Source organism: Saccoglossus kowalevskii, chromosome 17 (assembly GCF_978046115.1).
Source record: "Saccoglossus kowalevskii chromosome 17, keSacKowa6.1, whole genome shotgun sequence".
In the NCBI taxonomy this organism is placed as follows: Eukaryota; Metazoa; Hemichordata; class Enteropneusta; family Harrimaniidae; genus Saccoglossus; species Saccoglossus kowalevskii.
This window is the reverse complement of record NC_140657.1, coordinates 28093592-28113649: the sequence shown is the minus strand read 5'-3', so window position 1 is coordinate 28113649 and position 20058 is coordinate 28093592. Positions and strand designations below refer to the sequence as shown.

At 38.8% G+C, this 20058-nt stretch overlaps 1 protein-coding gene across 1 annotated transcript; it reads left to right on the top strand.

Annotated features, from left to right (window-relative positions):
• The first annotated feature begins 7104 nt into the window (after positions 1–7104).
• On the top strand, positions 7105–9923 carry LOC144359449 (uncharacterized). The gene is made up of 4 exons (XM_078012620.2): positions 7105–7381; positions 7504–7689; positions 7819–8403; positions 9338–9923. The coding sequence occupies exons 1-4, from the start codon at positions 7105–7107 to the stop codon at positions 9574–9576; spliced, it is 1287 nt and encodes a 428-aa protein (XP_077868746.1). The 3' UTR covers positions 9577–9923.
• Positions 9924–20058: the final 10135 nt, after the last annotated feature.

Here is a 20058-nt window from a genome sequence, read left to right as displayed (position 1 = left end):
GGGGCAACAATAACAACAACAACAACAACATCGACGGCACCTACTTGTATTGTATTGTATTTTGTTGTTACAGAACGACAATTTTTTTCCCTTCGCCACCGCATTTACAAATATCTGCTACGATTGAGTAAAGTTCGTGTTCCCATCACGTGTTCAACTCGAGCCTCAGTGTTTCCGCTAAGGATTTTACGGTGACGGCATCATCACAACTCGAGAATATTACATTTATTAAAAGTAAATAGGGAGTGTACAGGATGTGTTGACATTCCTTTTTTAAACTGAACATGAAATTGAAGAAATGAGCACAACCAACTGTTATGCTAAACGGAACTGGTTAAATGATGGCGGTCATCGCGCAGACCACGTTCGATTTTTGTGAAAGCAGAAAATGTATTTTACACGCGTTCTATACGTCGCGTGGGATTCGTATCTAACCCGGCGTGGCATGACGACCATCGCGCCCTTCAATATATATTCGGTGCTAGTTTCCAACAAATGTAACACATCGCTATTTCTCCCGCCCCTATTTCTCATGCAATGTGTTTTTTGTCATTTCGTTACTGTAATTAATATGTACATTTATTTGTGTTGTCTTATTATAGAATTTGGGACATGGCTACGGGTCCTAAGTCGTGAATTTGACAAATTGATGTACACAGGGTCCAAACAAATATGGCTGACCGTTATTTTCCCCACCCCTATTTCTCACGCAGTGTGTTTTATCAGTTCCTCGCTGTAATTAATATGTACATATATTGTGTAACTATTACTGCTATTATATCATTTCAGAGATGTCTACAGGCAAATATTTTACCAATTGACGTTATTTTTCCCGCCCCTATTTCTCACGCTGTTTGGGCGGAGGCAGGCCTGGAGTTGTAAATGCAGAATAAGTCGTACACTTTCACCGTCCTGTACGGCTGTATCCGCCTCGACTTGATGTGAAACTTAGCCGATATTTCTCTGCACAATACAATAACCTGCACGGCCACATTTTACACGAATTCCAAAGATTATGTGAAAAGAAAACAATCGTAAAGTTGCATAGTATAATTAATCTCAATTATCATAAAGTATCGCTAGAATCCTCGATACATTTGTTGGAGAATCGGATTTCGATTGAGTCATTTTTTTGAGCCTTGTTTGAGTATCCCTCTCTATATTCTCACTGTCACTATGGGTAACGGGAGTTTAGGCTTCGCCGTAAATTCACGGAAAATACTGAAAGGAGTGTGATCCGTTAAAGTTTTTAATAATCATGGAATATTCTCTGAATAATGAACTTCGCACAATAACAATGTTACGTCCAGCACGGCACATAATTGAGTTATACTCGTGGTTTCTTTACGTGATCAGCTCAAACTAGTTGCGGTCGCGTCGGAAGTTGATAGATTTATTAAAGCTAAAAAAAAGTTTTTTATCGGGTGGCGATGATTACAAATGTGCAAATGCAGTACCGATGTACATCTTATGTCTGTCAATTTCACACGCCTTTACAGCGAATTTCTCGTTGTTAATATTCATATTAATTATTATCGAAAAAGAAAAAGACACTGTTAAAGCAAGCGTGACGTAATATCCCTCGATAACACCTCTAAACTAGTGGGCACCGTGTTATGACACCGTGTTGTGCCATTACAAACTGGTCTGGTACTGTTTGGTTGTGTCACCGTTGACACCTATTATAACGCACATTCAGTACGGCTAAAACTACTGTACGAATTTGACATCGGGACGTACCAGTTTAATTCCCAGTGTTTTACACATCGCATTCATTGCATAATATCTGCTGTTCTTAATTTTATGAATTGTAAAACGACACGTGCGCTATAGATTTGAATACTACATCATCTGTGGCATACGAGGGAGGTGGCCGTCGCGCCGCGTCCGCGTCGATATGGAATTCGAAAATGAGGGTGGGGTGGGGGTTTACAACGATTTTGTTTTTGAATTACGTGTGTCGGTACACAGGCACGATATGATACTCAATATTACTGTACCCTAGGGTGTATTGAGTAATCCTATCTATGTTAATATAGTCACGGTGGTGCTACGCAAAATATTCTCAATATTAAGAAAATTAAGTAATTCAATTGAATGCGGCGTGGTAATTGTTCCAGGATAATTAAAAGACCATTGCATCCATCTTGGCCTTTGTTGAAATTAAACAACACGACGGGTAGCAATTTAGTAAATTAGGCAGATCATCTTATTTTTAATTTGAAACAAAACGAGGGAAGTGCGTCCAGTCATGCCCGACAATGTTACAATCCACACATCTCCTATTTTAATTTCCGGTGTCGTGCTGATCGTTCAGGAGCCACGTATTTGATCGTGACCGAAATTTGTATATATTATCGCCCGGGTTGCTTGTGAGCATTTTAGGATTACTGGTAACTTGTTGTTTATACGTGTTTTTTTTTAATTTCCTTTTCTTCAAAATAAATGATTTTAAAGCGAATGGGTCGTCACCTGCGCACACATGGGAATTGAGTCCCAAGCGATGATAACAACACACGCTAAAAACGCAAAGGCTCATGGGTAGACGCTTGTTTGTAAACAACGACACGCTATGGTCGTCTGACGCATGCGTATGTGACCCCCACTTTAAGATTAGAACGTATATTCGATCTCCGGCAGTTCGGACAAATATTTTTAAAGAGGGAAATAGTAAATTCAACCCAAAATATATCGGTATTGTTTCTTTCTTCCCGTTTCTTGTCCCCGGTTTTCTTTGGATATAGTTAAATAGATAACAATATGTTTTCATTATTCTAATAATTGTGTTGCTTCATTTCAATTGATGTAATTAATTCGCATACCATTTCTTTAACAAATGGAAATCTTATTTCCTGAGCTAAACCAACTTATAAAAAAAAAATTATTGTTCAAAACACCGACGCGCCAGGCCATTTTCTAAACGGTTACGTTGGGCGGGTAAGAGAAGGGGTCGGTGGGTTAGAGCGCGTTGACGACAAAGCTGGTTCAAATGTCCGAAATCGCGCGGTAGAGCGATAGGTACGTGACCTACTTTACCTATTACTGTATTTTTTTTAACGTCATGCTTCTCAAACAAGTGTAACTTTAGAAGCATTCAATGGGCACCTTCCAGTTAAGATTAATTTCACAACAAATTTACTTTCTGGATTAAAATAACAATGGATAACAAAAGATAGATTAACATTATAAACAACATAAACAATAGTGTCCCATGATTCTTTGGTGCAATCCATGGGATTGAGCGGTTCCCCTTTAAACACCGTGTGTCTCTGTTGTGTGAGCACACATGCTTGGGGAGTTTAATTCGGTGACTAACTAGACGTACACCACTTTTTCACTTGTACGTCGACCAAGAACACGCCTGTGTGAAATTTAGTTTTGAAACCAGTCGCTCTACAAGAAAACAGAATTAAAATACACCAAATGATCAGCCATATGTTTTCTGGCTTGTGAGTTTGATTTAGGATTGAAATGAAATGAAAATAGCGGCGTGAACTACATTCCATTCTGTGCGTTGGATACCTGCACGGGCGCGTGCTACAACGTGTCAGCACCATCGTTGTGTGTACATTGAATTGATCTCTTATCGGTCCCAAATCTCTGCCACGCGACAAACCCATAAATTGATGCCCTGTCGCTCCGTTCCCATGACATTTGATGATAAAATAATTCCTCAGACAGCACGCGCTGTATTCCGATGTTTTCACATGTAAAATTGCGCGTACACGCTGGGACACGAAATGACGATCCATCGATCATGCCACATTCCGGGTTACACATCGAACGGCAACTCATTTTTTTTCCGTCCGCACCATCCCACGGCACTTAAATTCATCGTGCACAATATACGCACTGTGTCTCACTACAGTCAACTGTTTGGGGAGGTACATTTGTCGCGTTTGTGTTCTTCCATTATTTTCATCGTTTTTTTTTTTTTTTTTTTTTTTGTAATTGGCGCGTTGTTAAGCCATTTACCATACACCTCAGACAACTAATAGTTAAGCCTACACGTACATACATCTGTTTAGTGATGACATCGCCATGCAGACGTTATTTTGAGAGGTTCCTTCACCGTATGGTACATCGGTCATATGGAGTTATAAAAAGCACCACGAGATTGGGGTGCAGAAAGGTCGCTGTTGTTCTAGGATGCCGATTTCATATTTAAAACACAGGACTTCTGATTTAAAAATAAATACTGTACATAAACACTGAATTCAGGGTGTCGGGGAACTCTGACTGTATTTACACTAATACTGCGATTTCATTGATAATGCAATGTACTCGACGCCAGATGTTGATACACCCATTTCAAGTGCGTGCAGTTCGAATTTTCGCAAACAGCGAATTAATACTCGCGCTAAAACGAGGCTAGAGTTTTTCATTGAATGATATGCATATATTGCAATGATGAATATTCACTCCCGTTCAGGACATCGCTAACCCAATCAGCAGTCCCGTCGTAACACCATCCCAAAGAAAAAGACAATGCAAATTAAAATGTCATTACTTTTTATAATCAGATACTGAACACAAAATTGAATCCAATTACATTGTTAAGGGTTGGTCGCTGAACAAGGCTTGTCTAAGTATAACTACCCTGCAAGAAAACAAAATGTGTAATAATAAATTAAAACTTTGCAGACGCCGAAATAGAATCGTGTATCTGCGTTGTGTAAACATTGGCATGGATTGACCGATGATTATTTTTATTCATCAGCTCGGGGCTCGATATTCACTCTGATATCTTGTGTGGTTATTCGTGAGAAACTTCACAGGTTTGGGGCGGAAGCGTCCGCGTGTGACTAGTAGATTTCCGTGCCGATATGAACTAGCGGAGACACGTAAGCTGCGTCTCTTTGTAGGCAGCAGATTTAGGGAGTATTTACAATTCACATAATTTCGTTGTACAACAAAACTGAGAACCAAGTGAATGTTAAGTTATTACTGAAGTGCGAAAACGATTAAAGACGCATGACCACAACATATGGACTGCTCAACATTCAGCGGCGCGAGTATTATTTCTGCGCTTGTTTTCGCATAAGAAGAGAATCAAGCTTCAGTGTTTTGTTTATTTACAAAGGGGGCTAAATGATTCGGCAATTCAAGTTTAAAGAGAGGTACAATGACCTTCAACGCACGCGCTCGCTGCGACATTTGGGGAGCGAGCACAGAACTGATATTTGAACTTGGTCGTAGTAACCCCGATACAAGACGTGATATGTGCATAAGATAATAATTACTCAACAAATATCACACTTTTTACCGGGAAAATGTAACCAATATATTTACTGATGATGATCCCTTTTACTTGTATGTTATGCAATATTTTAAATACTAGTAAACTAGAAAGACGTGACCTCGTAATGGCATTGTCGTATGGATGTTATGATCCCGCAACAACGGGCCCCGCACTGCACAGTGTCCTCTTTAAACACTTATCGTCAGTCGATTTGTTTGCATATTTGTGTCGTTGTTATTATTATAATTATTAAAGGTGCCCCAAAGTAACACATGTTCAGACACACACACAGATAAACCCGATTGAACTTACGCCGAATCTTTGTAACGGCGAGCGTTACAACAAGTTTCGTAAAACGAATCATCGCAGCCCCGCCATATGCCGTACAGGTCCTAAAAATACCACGAACCGGACCAGTCCGGCGTAACGTTAGGGTACAATGATCGTATAACGCAACTAACAGATGATGGACTGTGCTATATTAGGAAATACCTAGCCATAAATGATATATCAGCTTTGCCGTAGAATCGTCAGATCTCAGTCGTAGCAACTACTGGTACATTTTGCAATAAAACAGATTTACAGCTAAAACTCGGGAAAAACACCCGCCGATGTAGCTTGCCAATCAGCGTTAAAATCCGTATAAACACCTGTTTGAGAACGGTTTTTCTCACTTCGTTTCAAAACACGCCCTAATCTCCTAAACAGATAATCCACTTAAGTAAGAGTGGCGAATTACAACCGTGGCCAATCTCAGTATTTTGGTGACACGGTTTAAACTCCCGATCCCGTGTTTTTATGCATCAGCCGGGAAGAACAAAAGGCACGTCCTTTTGTATTCGTTCGCTCGTGTCGCTGTTAATACTTTTACAGTACAAATATATCTAAAAATAGCATGTATGTGCAGTTGATATTATTATGCGCCTAGTGAGACCATACGTCGAGTTATGTGATTAGTATTTTCACCATATCGACCATTTAAATAAAATCAATAAACGTTGCTTTTCTTATTATTCGTAGCACGTGACTTAGTGATAGGCACAAACACGAATATATACAATAATTATGTTGTCAGAAAACGGAATGGGAGTAAAAACAAATCGAAAGACAATTAGGTTGATTTATTTACACTGATATTTCAAAAGATAAAAAAAAGCGTTTTATTATTTTTTGAGCCGTTGAATAAAATAAAGGATTGGATTTTGCTCTAGTGGGCATTCAGACGAACTGCTAAATCATCTAAGTCGTGTGGCATCTTGTCTGCGATAGTCAGAAATGGGGTCTGGCCGATACGAAGACGCCACTCGTACACCGCTGCGCTTACAACTCCGTACGAAACTGACATACCGTGAAACTTAATAAAAAATCATAAAAGTAGCATTTAATTAGTCGCTGTCAATACAAGGAGTATTAGATGGAGTTTTCATTAAGGTTAACAAGCTACTCCCTGCCTCCCACTAATCATTCAGTCACAAAGTCACTGTATCTGAGAGAATCACGTGGTACTGTTTTGCTATCGGCCAATCAGAGTGCTGCTTCCAGCTGTCGGTGACACCTGCTAGATCACACCTATCAGCGCATGCGTGCGATATGCTAATGTTGTTAAGTTTGGCAGGCGATAATGGTGAAACAGATGGGTCCCTGTAGAGGGTGGGCCGGGCTTAATTAAATCACCAGACCCCCACATTTGAATAATCAAGAGCCTTATTTAAAGCGGTAAAGAGCGGTTCTGATTCAGATTGCATCCATCTCTCCAACGGAACACAACCTAGGGTCCAACAGAGAGCTGAAGAATATCCCGTACACCACCAGTTCAAACTCCGCACTTTCGTTTTACGCTTAATTTCAAAAACAAAACAATCATGCCTCGTTCGTTTCTGATAAAGAAAAACAGTAAAAAATCATCGTATTCTGGCCGCGGCAGATCAACGACACTGACAGCGTGTTCATCTTCTACCGAAACATGCACGTTTGAGAAGTGCCGTGACGTCCGATGCACCGTACAAGCGAGTTCGTACACTTCACCAGGAAGCTGCTGCAACAGTTCCAGATGTACCACGCCTGTCCTGACGATGCCCCCGTGCTTGCCAACAAGCAGGGGGAGTGCATTCAGCACTGTCCGACCCAGACATCTACAAGGTAAGCTGTCAACGCCCCTTCCATCACAAAAAGTCGCCAGCCACAAGCGAAACGATGTTCGACCAACTTTTCATACTGTCAAAGCCCCATTCACTGATTTGTTTTTCTTCTTAACTTTACAGAATTCTCAAGTCGATATGCCAAATTTGGGCACCCCGTCAATGTCGACAGCTCACCAGTGGGCCATGTGACCAGATACGACGTATTAGCAAGTAAGACTAAGCTGGGCCATGAACTAAACAGCGGCGCAGTGCAGCAGTGGCCGTGTGATATGTCATCATACACAGTCCCATCACCTCCACCAAATGGTAAATATTGTAACTTTTAACAATTTTAACAAATTTTAAAATGCTATTTTCTTGTCAAATAATGAAATGCAAAAAAATAGATAAATAAATAAATACCAACCACTGACTCGGACTTCATGTTTTCTTTAGGTTTTCACAAAATCATGGTGGAACTGCTGAAAGACGGAAAGTTGAGTTACACAGATGTATACCGAGCCCAGTTCGCCCATGCCGAGAAACAGATCATGAAGTCTGCGACGCCGGAGCAACCTCATTGGGCAGATCATGGCTTCAATATCCCTCTCTCGCCGGCAAGTTCAAGTTACAGCAGCGATGGCTCGGATGAAGGGCTTCAAATGAAAGAGGACTTTCCATCAGAAAAGAAACTGTTATCGATCAACGGATCGTTCTCGTGTCTGAAATGCAACAAAGTGTTTAACACGCCGCACGGATTAGAAGTACACTCCCGCAGATCTCATAGCGGTGAGAGACCGTACGCCTGCGAAGTTTGCCACAAGACCTTCGGACACTCCGTCAGTCTCAGCCAACACAAGGCCGTCCACACTCAGGAGAAGATATTCCAATGTAAACAGTGCGGGAAAACTTTCAAACGTTCCTCAACTTTGTCTACACATCTTCTCATCCATTCCGATACCAGACCATATCCATGCGAGTACTGCGGGAAGAGATTCCACCAGAAATCGGATATGAAGAAACATACATACATCCATACAGGTGAGGGCCTTTACTATAATATTCTGCGATACATAATGCCTGCTTAACAATTGGCTTTCCTCGCAACCCCTGAATTAGTATTTTCTTAAAATCTCTTTAAGAAAATCACTCACTATTAGGATAACAAACACTGTGAAACGGTCAAATTTGGAATTCTATTTTCGGTAATATTCGTTTTAAAGTGGGTGCCAACAAAGCTGTCGTAAAACGAAAAATAAACTCACCAGTCATTTACATATGGTGAAATAATGGCTATTTTGAGCGGTGTTTTTTATGATTTGGGCAACTCGTGCACTAACCCGCTTTCTCAGAAACATTCGGTGAAAGTAGCACTAACATTTCTAATACGCGAGCAACAATACGTGAATGTAAAATTATATTAGTTATACCACCCGATACTCGAGAAATAAAACTATTAATAATATTGTGTACATGATGAAATATGAGAGAATAACGTTGCCACCATTTTGCTTTGATCGGATTTTTAACGGTGCGGTAAAACAGCGCCGCCTGCGGCCGTTCGAAATGAAAATGGGGTACAACGAATTTCATTTGTCTCTAACCGACCGTGAGAAATAGGGGCGGCAGTGAATTTTTCAACCCGGATTAGTATAACAAATTCCTATCGTACGCTCCAATTAATCATATAACCGTAACTCACGATCGCTAAATATACGGGCATGGTGGCATTGTTAAAGCTATTTATAAATTTGCGAGTGCTTGTTGCATTAAAACTGGTTGCACAAAACATAAATTAAAAGATACATGAATTACTGACGCCACAATTAGGGCGGGATTTTTTTCTGTAATGAGCCAGCAACTATGATAAAAACAAACACAGTGACGTGACGCATCAAGGCGATATATATGTACATTGTTTTCGTAATTTTACTTAGTATATTGAATTAATATTTTTTTTTTTTTTTGCTTGCAGGTGAAAAACCGTACAAATGTACCCAGTGTGGCAAGGCATTTAGTCAGTCGTCAAACCTCATCACCCATTCACGCAAGCACACCGGATTCAGACCCTTCAGTTGCCAGCTTTGCACCAAGGCGTTCCAGAGAAAAGTCGATCTTAGACGTCACCACGAAACTCATCACGTGGGTAAAAACGAGTCTGACGTCAGCCGTGTTCTTGAACGTCTCCCTGCACCGGTTCAACTCACTGCGTGAAGCAGTGTAATGATCCTTAAAAAAAGACATTAATAGCGGATGAATCATTATTCGGCATCGATTTTTGAGAATCGGATATGGGGTCAAAGGTCGGGTTTTTATAAATATCGCTGCATATTTTAATATATGCAAACAACGCCCATGTATGGTCACAATTTAAAAGTATTATTATTACATTTTTTTTGTAAATACTTTATTTTTTTTTTGACAGCCAGGTACTAGTATTCATTTCTTAGTCTGTTCACTAGAGGGCGCTCTGACATGTCCTGGTTGTGTTTTGATAGAATATTTGTGATCGGGTAAATGTAAAAAGGGAACTTTGTTTAAATAAACATGATTGTTATATACATACGTTTTATTTATTTATTTTTATTTACACTTTCCGTATTTTTGTTTTTTGCGTGAAGTCCCGAATGTAAAAAATGTGTTTTCAGCACGTATACACGCACACACACTAAGTAGCGTTTTGATTATTATCCGGTATCGGATGGTTTCCGGTTCCGGTACTATGATAATATCAGGACTTCCCAAATTGTGATGACGCAGAAAAAAACCTGGGTTCCAGGTAATTTGAATTGTCCCCGCGTTTTTGACAATATATGAATCATTTTATATTACCGATATTCACACTTACAGATGAAGATTTTGCCCAGACAATAATTCGGTAATATGTTGTTGGATTTGTTTAACAACACACAAATTAATAATGTCATCATCAAGCAATCAAGCAACCAGTTCCCCCCCCCCCCCACTGCTGGGCGTCCACGGTGAAGGGCGTGTGCTACACGGCCGTTTCGACTGTGTTTCGACTTCTTGGTATCGCGAGTTTCAAAACAAAAATAACGAGAGTCGGTACACGAGTTGTACGAAACCAAAAGTGTGGCTAACCGGGACAGGACTAAAATACAGTAGACGCAGTACGCCGTGTTGGTATAATAGGCCTAATATAATACCCAGAATGAGGACAATCGCGCATCCTTTGCGGGTCGTCGGCACTATTATGTGTGAATATTTCGGGTATATATTATAAAATTGGAAATGTTGGTTGTCCTTTTAACATATTTCCAAATGTTAAGGTCTGGCGAACACCACCGACCCCTCAATGAGGTGATCATCCATCTGTCAGTGAGCAGGCCTGAGGGTCCAATTACGATTCTGAATAACAATTAAATGAGTCCGTTATGACCGACTGCTGACTGCAAAACACGAGTACACGGAGTTGGATAGTTACGTCATATACATGCAAATCCACATGATAAAAAAACTACATTTATATGCGTTAATAAACAAAACTAGCAATACAAATAATCATTAAATAGACTGCATGGGAAATAGGGCGGGGTGATGGTACGTAATTAGTCGATTAACAACTCCAGGCCCAGGCATGTAAAGAATAATAGTAGTATGATAACACACAATGCTGTAGAAATAGGGCAGCAAAAATAGCGGTCAATTGTGATTTGTTCGGAAACATGTTTCCTCAATCGGTCAACAATACGAGGCTGTTTCACGAATAGTTACGCAACAAATGGACACTATTCAATTTGTAACAATTGCAGTAAAAAATAACACTCCATTGAGTAAGAAACATTGAATACGGGCGGTCAATTTATTGGTGAAATTAACAACCTGTAAACAATGTAAAAGTATATGTGCATAAAGTTGTCAATGAACCGAGTAATCACTAAGTGGCGAATTAGCATTGGAACATATAATAATTATTTTAAAATAACATATATATATATATTGTTTTAATCTTTAAAGATATGTATGTGCAAGGCGATGCCATCACCGAATGTCGCTTTATGTTGTCTTTCCTGGATTTGTATGGACAACAGGAACCATATTCCATGTTAGGACCATCTTCGTATCATAATGGTGTTATGACAATTTAATGCGCTAACCCAGCACCCATCCACTGAGGCCTGGTCAAAACTTAAACAACTATTTAGCAGACATTAACAAAAGCCCTCCCAAAATCCGATATTTTATAGATTCAGTATTTCGTGGCCAATGGCCTTGATTTCCCGCTGAGTCCGTAACACGCTCACACAAGGTGCGGTACAGGTCGACCTCAGGTAGGATTTGAACTCGGGTATGCCGACCAGAGTCCGACGCAGTAACCACGTTGATGTCGGTGATGATATTGAAAATACACATTACGTAACTCGAGACCCAAATTCCTGCCCCCCAACGATGTACATATACTGAGTCACTGAGAGATGAAAACTCGAATCGAGTACACCATGAATACAAGTAAATGGGGACAGTTGAGCGAAATTCGGTTACAAACATTTTGCAGGTCAGCAAAATTGTGCTCAACGGAATAAAGAAACCGTTAATGATAAGCACAATTTCCCCCTGAAGGTAAAATTTATGTGGTATATCTCGCCAATAGTAAATTCCTCAGTTTTTGTTTGAATATATTCTTTGGTTGTGATCTTAATGTGACAGGCAGACTGTTCCATAATTTAGTTCCTAAATACGAGGATGAAAAGTGGCCTCTAGTTGTATTCATTTTTGGAACAAGTAAGTCAAATCGGTGCCTTTGTCTGGTATTGTGACAGTGCTGAATATACTTAAAGTTGTATGTTTGCAGAGAGTGTGGACCATGGATAATATCATATACAAAATTACAAATTGAATAATATGTGCACAATTTAGGGACATCAAGTATTCTACGTTGTTTAAAAATAGGTGCAGAATGGGAAGTAAAATCAGAGAAAGTTATCAATCTTGCAATCTGTTTTTGCGCTGTTATAATGCTTTTCAAATTTGTACATATGAAAGACCCTCCTCAATTTCAAGTGACCATCCCTTATTCTGTTTCAAATTTCCAAGCGGTAATGTTGTTCGCCGTTTACTATAATGAGTCTTTATAGAAATTGGCGAGCAAGATGTCGTTGAATGCAGAACTTATTACTTAATTAATTTGAACATTATCAGAAATGTGATGGGTTCCGAAGTTCGAAAACTTACCAGAAACGAAAAACTACGATCAAAGTATGAATTCGTTAACATTTCTCAATTAAAGCAGGGGTGTCGTCACCTGCGCATGCGTCAGACGGCCATAGCGTGTCATTGTTTACTAACAAGCGTCTACCCATGATCCTTTGCGTTTTTAGCGCGTGTTGTTATTGTCGTTTGTAACTCAGTTCCCGCGCGTGCGCAGGTGACGACCCTCCCGCTTTAAGTATTTCATACGAGACGCGCGTGGTGATTGCTATATTCGTTTAATAGACGAAAATAACCTAAACTCAAAATGCAAATTGACAAATGATTGAACGTGGAAAGAGTTTAAAGATAAAACATCGCCAAACAATTTGACGTAAAACAGGAGTTCATACTATATAAAATTATAACAATGTATTTTTTTAAAAGGAGAAAACTTGAAAAGTTCGATGCATCACTGTGTTATATACCTCACGAACCGGCGGTATACATAAAACCCGCGGTAAAAGGAAAATCTAAATAAAAAGCGGCGCCGACGTATAATTGGAACTGAAATGTGTTCATTTAGCCCATTAAGCACTAAAACAAGCCATCCAACGTTAAATTAGAATTGGAAATGCAATCTCGTCACGGCGGCCATACCAATACAGGACCCCCTGCGAGGAATTGGGAAGACACATGCATATCCAAAATACTTCCGCTTTGTGTATAATGCTTTAGTTTTATGGTTTGTTTGTCCATGTTAAATTGAATGAGACGTTTTATCTTATCTCTGTACATAAGTCTTAATTAAGACATACGTAGTTGTAAATCATGTGTCGGTCAGTCGATAACTAGAACAGTTCCAGTAATTGACATGCTGAGTGATGTTCATTTCCTATCAGATGGGAAACAACTTCTTTACGGTTGAAGGGGTTTCAAGTAAAAAAAAAATGTCAGTGATTTGTTTCTACAGACGATGTTTCCCCAGTGGGAAAAATCTGCGCGGATACTCTGTAATCAGATTTAAATTTGTAAAAAATGCGTATTTTGAGACGGAAATCGATTTGTATTGGTCAATGTATTACGACACAGGGACTAGCGGTTGAACCACTTTTACCGTAAGGTTGATGTTTTCAAGTTGTTATAGGAATTCAGAAGGCGGTTCGACCCAACATTGTATTTTAAATTAAATGGAATGAACAGGAGTGTGGCTCGTAAAACGAGAACTGTAAAACACTGGAATTAATTTTCGCTGAAAAGACTTTTCGGGGTTTTTGTATGGAGTATATTTTTACTGAATAAATGGTATATTCGCAGGATTTTGTTTTCATTGAATCAACCTTTCAGCAAAAATAGAAAAAATAAATGCCAAGCGGATGGACATGTAGAAACCCAAGAGAAGCGTTAATGGTTAAACAGAGAGCGTGCATTGAAAATAGAAATTGTATCGTACGCGGGGTTTGTAACTCGAGTGTAATCCTCTCTGTCTCTCATAAATGAAAGTACCCAGAATTTATGGAGTTGTTCTCAGCGATTTAAAAAATATAAGTTTCTCAAGACAACTGTAACACACAAAATAATGCTCTTCCATAGTGCAATGGGATAATAGTTCTATGATTAAACACAATAAATCAATGAACATTGTCATGCAATTTATGACCAACTTGAAGCCCCCTTGAAGCAAAAAAAAATAGGTAGTAGTAGTCTTCTACCATATGTTTATATATTCAGTGGAATTTTAGCGAAAAACAAGTTTTTACATTGTCGTCTACGGGGTGTTATTTTATAGTAGGATTACGATCAGAAATGCTGAAAAACAAAGTTGCGCTGTTTGCTGTCAGGCGACTCTGAGCACGGCATCAGACGCTTGGATATATTAAGGCGATCGTACGATACAATAAAAAAATGACAAATAACTTAACAAATGGAGGTGTAGTATATTACATAAGATTTAACCAGATTGACAATTGACAATCTACAAGTTGAACAAGTTCAAGAGTTAGTAATTGACCTTTATTGGGTGTTATCGTGAACTTGTCGAAGAACTGCATTTGCAAACACGTTCGGCGCCTGCGCGCTTCCGGGTCACAGTCTTACACCATTGCAGTTCACATCAGAACACTGAACTGCATACGGCTTATTTTTATGCTTATGTTAACGCCATTCTCTTAATTAAAAGTTGTCAAAACACACAACATACGTAACACGACAGTGGCGTACAATGGCAAAATCCACGATTCACTGACGCTTTAGAAAGTGCAGATCGAGTGTCTCGAATCGCAGCCTGAGCGCGCTGGCAAAGCTAGACTAAAAATCAGGCGAAATAGCCTCGAAATCTCAGTTATCTCTACAATTAAGATAGGCAAATAGTAAAAGCAAGCATGAAAATCGACTATTTTAAATGAAGATTGCGTGTATCTCCTTCACAAGTTACAAGCGTAAATAAGAATAGATCAAGTAGTCACGTGAATATGTCAACCTGTGAAACGTGAACTTGAATCTGATTGGGTGTCGTGGACATGAGGTATAATAAAGAACAATGTCCAATTTCATCAAGATGAAAATCTCACGAGGAATGATGATAACATTGAGTATTTTTGAGCAGGTTTAAATAATTTTGTTTGAAAATCCATCTGGATAAACTAGTGATTTATTGTAAATAAAAAAAGAGGCAAAAAATAGTATTCGCTCGATGAAATGACGAAAAAGCTAGTGCGCGTGCGCTTTGATTTATCTGTACGTACATGTAAATCCGTACGACATGCGCGATTGCGTTTCACATTATTTCATCTAACAATGTGTTTTAATTTTACGATAAATCACACTACATTGTTATTTCCAGAATTGAATCATGGCACTTATAACTAATCAAAGTTATCTATCACAATTTTTAACAAAGCCCACAATGATAACTCTAGAAGTACGAGGCAAAATACAACAAACCTGTCAGATTTACCTTACAGTGCGCCAAAAACAAGTCGAAATTAAAAAGACGAGAAGGAGGTATACACTTCAACAACAACAACATAAATCATGGCAATTACGGCGTGGGTTATGCAAATTCCAATGCAAATGAGCCTAATTTGCATTTTAAATCACAATTCATATTATCGTCACAGAGGAGCATATCTCATGTATTATACATTAATGTTGCAAGATGACGAAAAAAAGTCAAACAGAGTTCACATCTAGTGTCCAGTCGCTCATCAAGTGAACTGACATGTTTGTCATAATGATTTCACTACGCCAAACCTATCCATCTCGTCTATGTGCATGCCCCTCCTCGGGCTCCAGCCTTCCAGCTTGGTCTGTCCGGCGCCCAATTAGTCAAACAACTTGAACACATGTTCCTGAAAATGACATGCCCCACGCTCATTTATGCCTAATCCACGGGGTTTGGACTCAACCCGAAATATATACGACATATGGCATTATGTTCGCAAAATGAGGCCTCTTGACGACCCCCTCCACCTCCCATACGCTGGGAGCGGCCACAGTTATCATAGCAATTGTCTCGTCATAAAATAATTGAATCCACATTAAATGCCAAAACATTAATTTTGTTCTATCTGTAAATGTATGAGTGGTCACGTAATTTGTGTAGCCGAGTAGTCTTCTGCACCCGAGGCAGGAGATCTAGCTTTATGTTGGTCCGCGTAAATCAATGATGGAACTTTTTGGAAATAGACTTAATCATAGACCTTGACGGGGAGTATAAAGGTATTTTAGCATAGAACTAAAAGCTATACTTAAAATCACGCCGTCGTCAAAATTTCACCGTAGTTTTGTTTTCATTTGATGAAGTACTTCTTTTTCTAGCAGGGCCTAATCTGCATGCGCACGCGCTTTGCGTCGGTCACAGGTGCGGCTGAGTCATAACCTCGATCTCTGTTAATTGCGGACGAGAGCAAAAGTCACCCCACGGGAGACATAGCGGCAATCAAAGACGCGATTAAGTATCTTTATTCTACAAATTGATGGACTGAATACCAGAGTTCTGCCCTCCCCGGGGAGAATCGCTCAAATCTGTGTGCGAGAGAAAATCGTTAAAAGTCGCCGAGGTTAAGAGGTATCCTATGTCTCATAACTATTGTCCTCTTTGGATTTCCATACTTTTTTTTATTCAGTCATTATATATAACTAAACTTTCGTATTCATCTTTAAGTGCATGAAAATTGCATGGCATGCATTTTGGTCACAATGCATTGAAATGTATTTGTAATGCCCTTGTATAGCGCTCGAGTTGCACAAGTAGGGGTAATCTTCAAGTTGTATGTTTACACTGTTCAGGAAAATCTCAACAACTATCCCAAAGTACAGTTTTCTAAAAGAGTTCTCGGCCTTTGTTTTCATCGAGATGGTTGCCAAGCGGTAAAAGATGCCCGGATGTTCGACCCAAGAATACGTCGCTATGAGTCTCATATCGAACAGGACGCGGTGCGGCGACCACCGCCCTTTAAAGTTTTATCGAATGTATCGTTCCTTATAGGTCGCGCCCTCTAGCGATGACCGATTCTATGATGTCACGCGTTGACGTTCTGGTGTTCGTCTTTCAATAAAAAAAGACATTTGTTGGAGATTTACTTTTTTTCTAAATAACGAACGAATACACAACCAAACAGACGAGAAGTTGTCTATTTGAACTACATCACGCCATTTTGACGACACAAAAACGATTCAACTCCAGGGGGCGCGAGTTATTTGACAAATATATTGTGCGATGAGCTCAAAGATTTGGCGGGAAATTGTACACCACATATCATAGAAAACCCCTGTGAACTGGTGTCGCGGGCGGGACAACTACAATCTCCTTGAATACACTGTGAGGTTAAATTTCCGGTAAATTTTTCTCAAAATCAGATTTTTTTTGGTCCAATTTTTCAACTTGAGTGCTGCGTAGCAGATCTGACTAAGTCCAGCCAGACAGTGTTTTACAGATATTATCCCTATCACTTTCCATATACGTACATACCCCATTAACACTCTTTGTGACGTTTACCACGCGTTACCTGTGTTGTCCAATCATCGTTTACTGTAATTTGTCTCATCTAGCTTACATTGACTTCACTTCACTATATTCTCTGTGACGACGAAGCAACCATTATACGGATTTCCATTTTAACTGAAATAAGAATATTTGAATCTCGTTAAAAAAAAAAACATTTTATTAAGTTTTGCAATTCACGTACGCAGAAAGGGCATTCTCAATTTAAAAAAAATAACAATTAGCGAGCGTATTGCGTATTTTTAGGGTATGTATAGATGTCAAATTTATATTTTTGTTGTCGTATTTTCAATAAACAACGTTTTTGAGTATTTTGGCTTTCTTTGAGCACCTATCACAAACTACCTTTTTGTTTACATAATTTCTCTTTAAATATTCTGATTAAGAACTGCAGGAAAGGGAAGATTATGTTTATTTAAATGAAATGAAATTAAAGAAAAGACAAATAACAGTTTATTTGTGCAAGTTGAAACTTATTTATTTGTAGTCAAGTTGTCAATAAGGGAAATATTGAATTACCTGTCGCTTTTTGGCAAAAAAAAATCTTAAATTGTGAATTATTGTTTTTCGAAAAGTGGTACTAGTACATATCAGAGGAGTAAAATTTAGCATTTTAAACTTTTCATCTTAACTTTTGCTGCTCAAATTTGTTTTATTCCTGGGCTTCAATAAATTTACATTTTGTTTCCTAATGTTCAGTTTACAGGAATAAAAATAAACTGTATCGCTTATATCGAAACCATTATTGATTTATGATAAATTTTAGCGAACGTTAACAATTTGAGAAGACCACTGAAGCGGTTTCATGTACACACCACGACTAGCGGAATTCAGTTTAGTACACGTTGCCTCCCAACGGATGAAATCGGGGTGAAGAATCTTTAACGCGGCGCGGTCGATATGTCCGCGTCATTTAATTGAGATATTATCATAATGACAAGATTCCTTGAATTATCAAAAAAAAAAAAAAAAAAAAAAAAAAACACGGAAAAAGACTCGTATTAGTGAAAAGACTGAATGAGAATAATTTCGGACTCGGTGATCATTGCCAGTCGTGATATATTGTCAGGGAAATAAATCAAAGTTAGTCCATTACGGATAAAGATGGGATCCCCCGGGTACTTACCGTGGCTAATTCAGATTCATGGCGATAAAAGCGACGGATCTGTCGAGTCTTATCGCTCTTTGGCGATCTATTATGTCAATTAATCACGTGATGTCGATAGGTTTTCTTCAATTTGTTCATACAGAATGATCTAATGCGATCTAACGCAGGGAGAAAAAGAAGAAACACGAAGCTCTGTATAGTTGTTTATAGAATTAAAGATCGCAAATGAATTATTTACTATTTAGTGTTTTCCGTTTCGTGTTAGTAATATTGAACGTAGTTTCATTCCGAAATTTATAGCGGTAGGGATTGAGCTGTTACTTGTACAACGTACAATTCGTGGTTTTATATGAATAACCCTCGACCATTGGTATTTTCCCAACAAGCTTGAATTAAGAAGATATTAAGAATTCCACTCAGCAATGTCTCGTAATATCAAGTATTATTTTTTTTCAAAAACGAACACTTTGCTTCTCGTCTCAGCCTCAGTGAGAGTTTGCGTTGAAACATTTGATTGGCTGCGCAGTGTTTCCTCTGGATTAAACATGCAATGCAAATCTCACTCTGACATTTGTCGAATTTAGGCACATTTCGTATTTTGAGTTTGAGTCCATCGGGTAGCACTCCCCATTTTTTAGAGAGGTGGAGGTTCTCAACTGCCCTCTTATACATCTAGCACTCAGTTCCTAACGATTTTCATCGCGAAACTATACAGTCGGAAAACAGACTCCGAGCAATCGGCAATACAGAAACCAGTCATTATATATATAATGGTGGGGGTGCGTTCATTGTTAATTCCTGTAAATATTTAGGGTTGATGTGTGTGTTTTTATTGTTGGGGATATAATAACATATCTTTTTCAAATTAAAGACAACTGTGTTCATTTTGAAACTGGTATGTTACATCCTTTCTTCTGACATTTTGCAAACCATATTTTTGAGCCGATTTCAAGCGCCGCTCGTAACCGAGCACGCACTGCACTGCATATATGAAGCGCTGAATATCCTATATTATCGGAGTCGTTGATGAAATATCATGATGAAATACATGGAGCTTGGATCCTGAACGCTTATGGCAATGTACACGATCATTCCTATTCTCATTCTGTAATTGACTCGACAAGTGTTTTCAACTTGTTCAATACCTCAATGACATTAAAATATGACGACATATAACTTTCAATTAGGTTAGAACTGTTTAAGTGCACATACAACCACCTGTTAAATATATCAATGAAGATAATTGCTGTTGCTGGTGGTAACACTGGTAATGGAAATTGTTTATAATTTCTCAATTAGTTTTTCATTTAAAATCATTGAAGAATCAAGGGTTTACATTGTGGCTTACATGTTCACATAAAAGAATAATTAATTAAGAAATAGTCATTCAAGATCAAAAGCGAATTTGAGTGCGGCAATTATTTAGATGATCAAT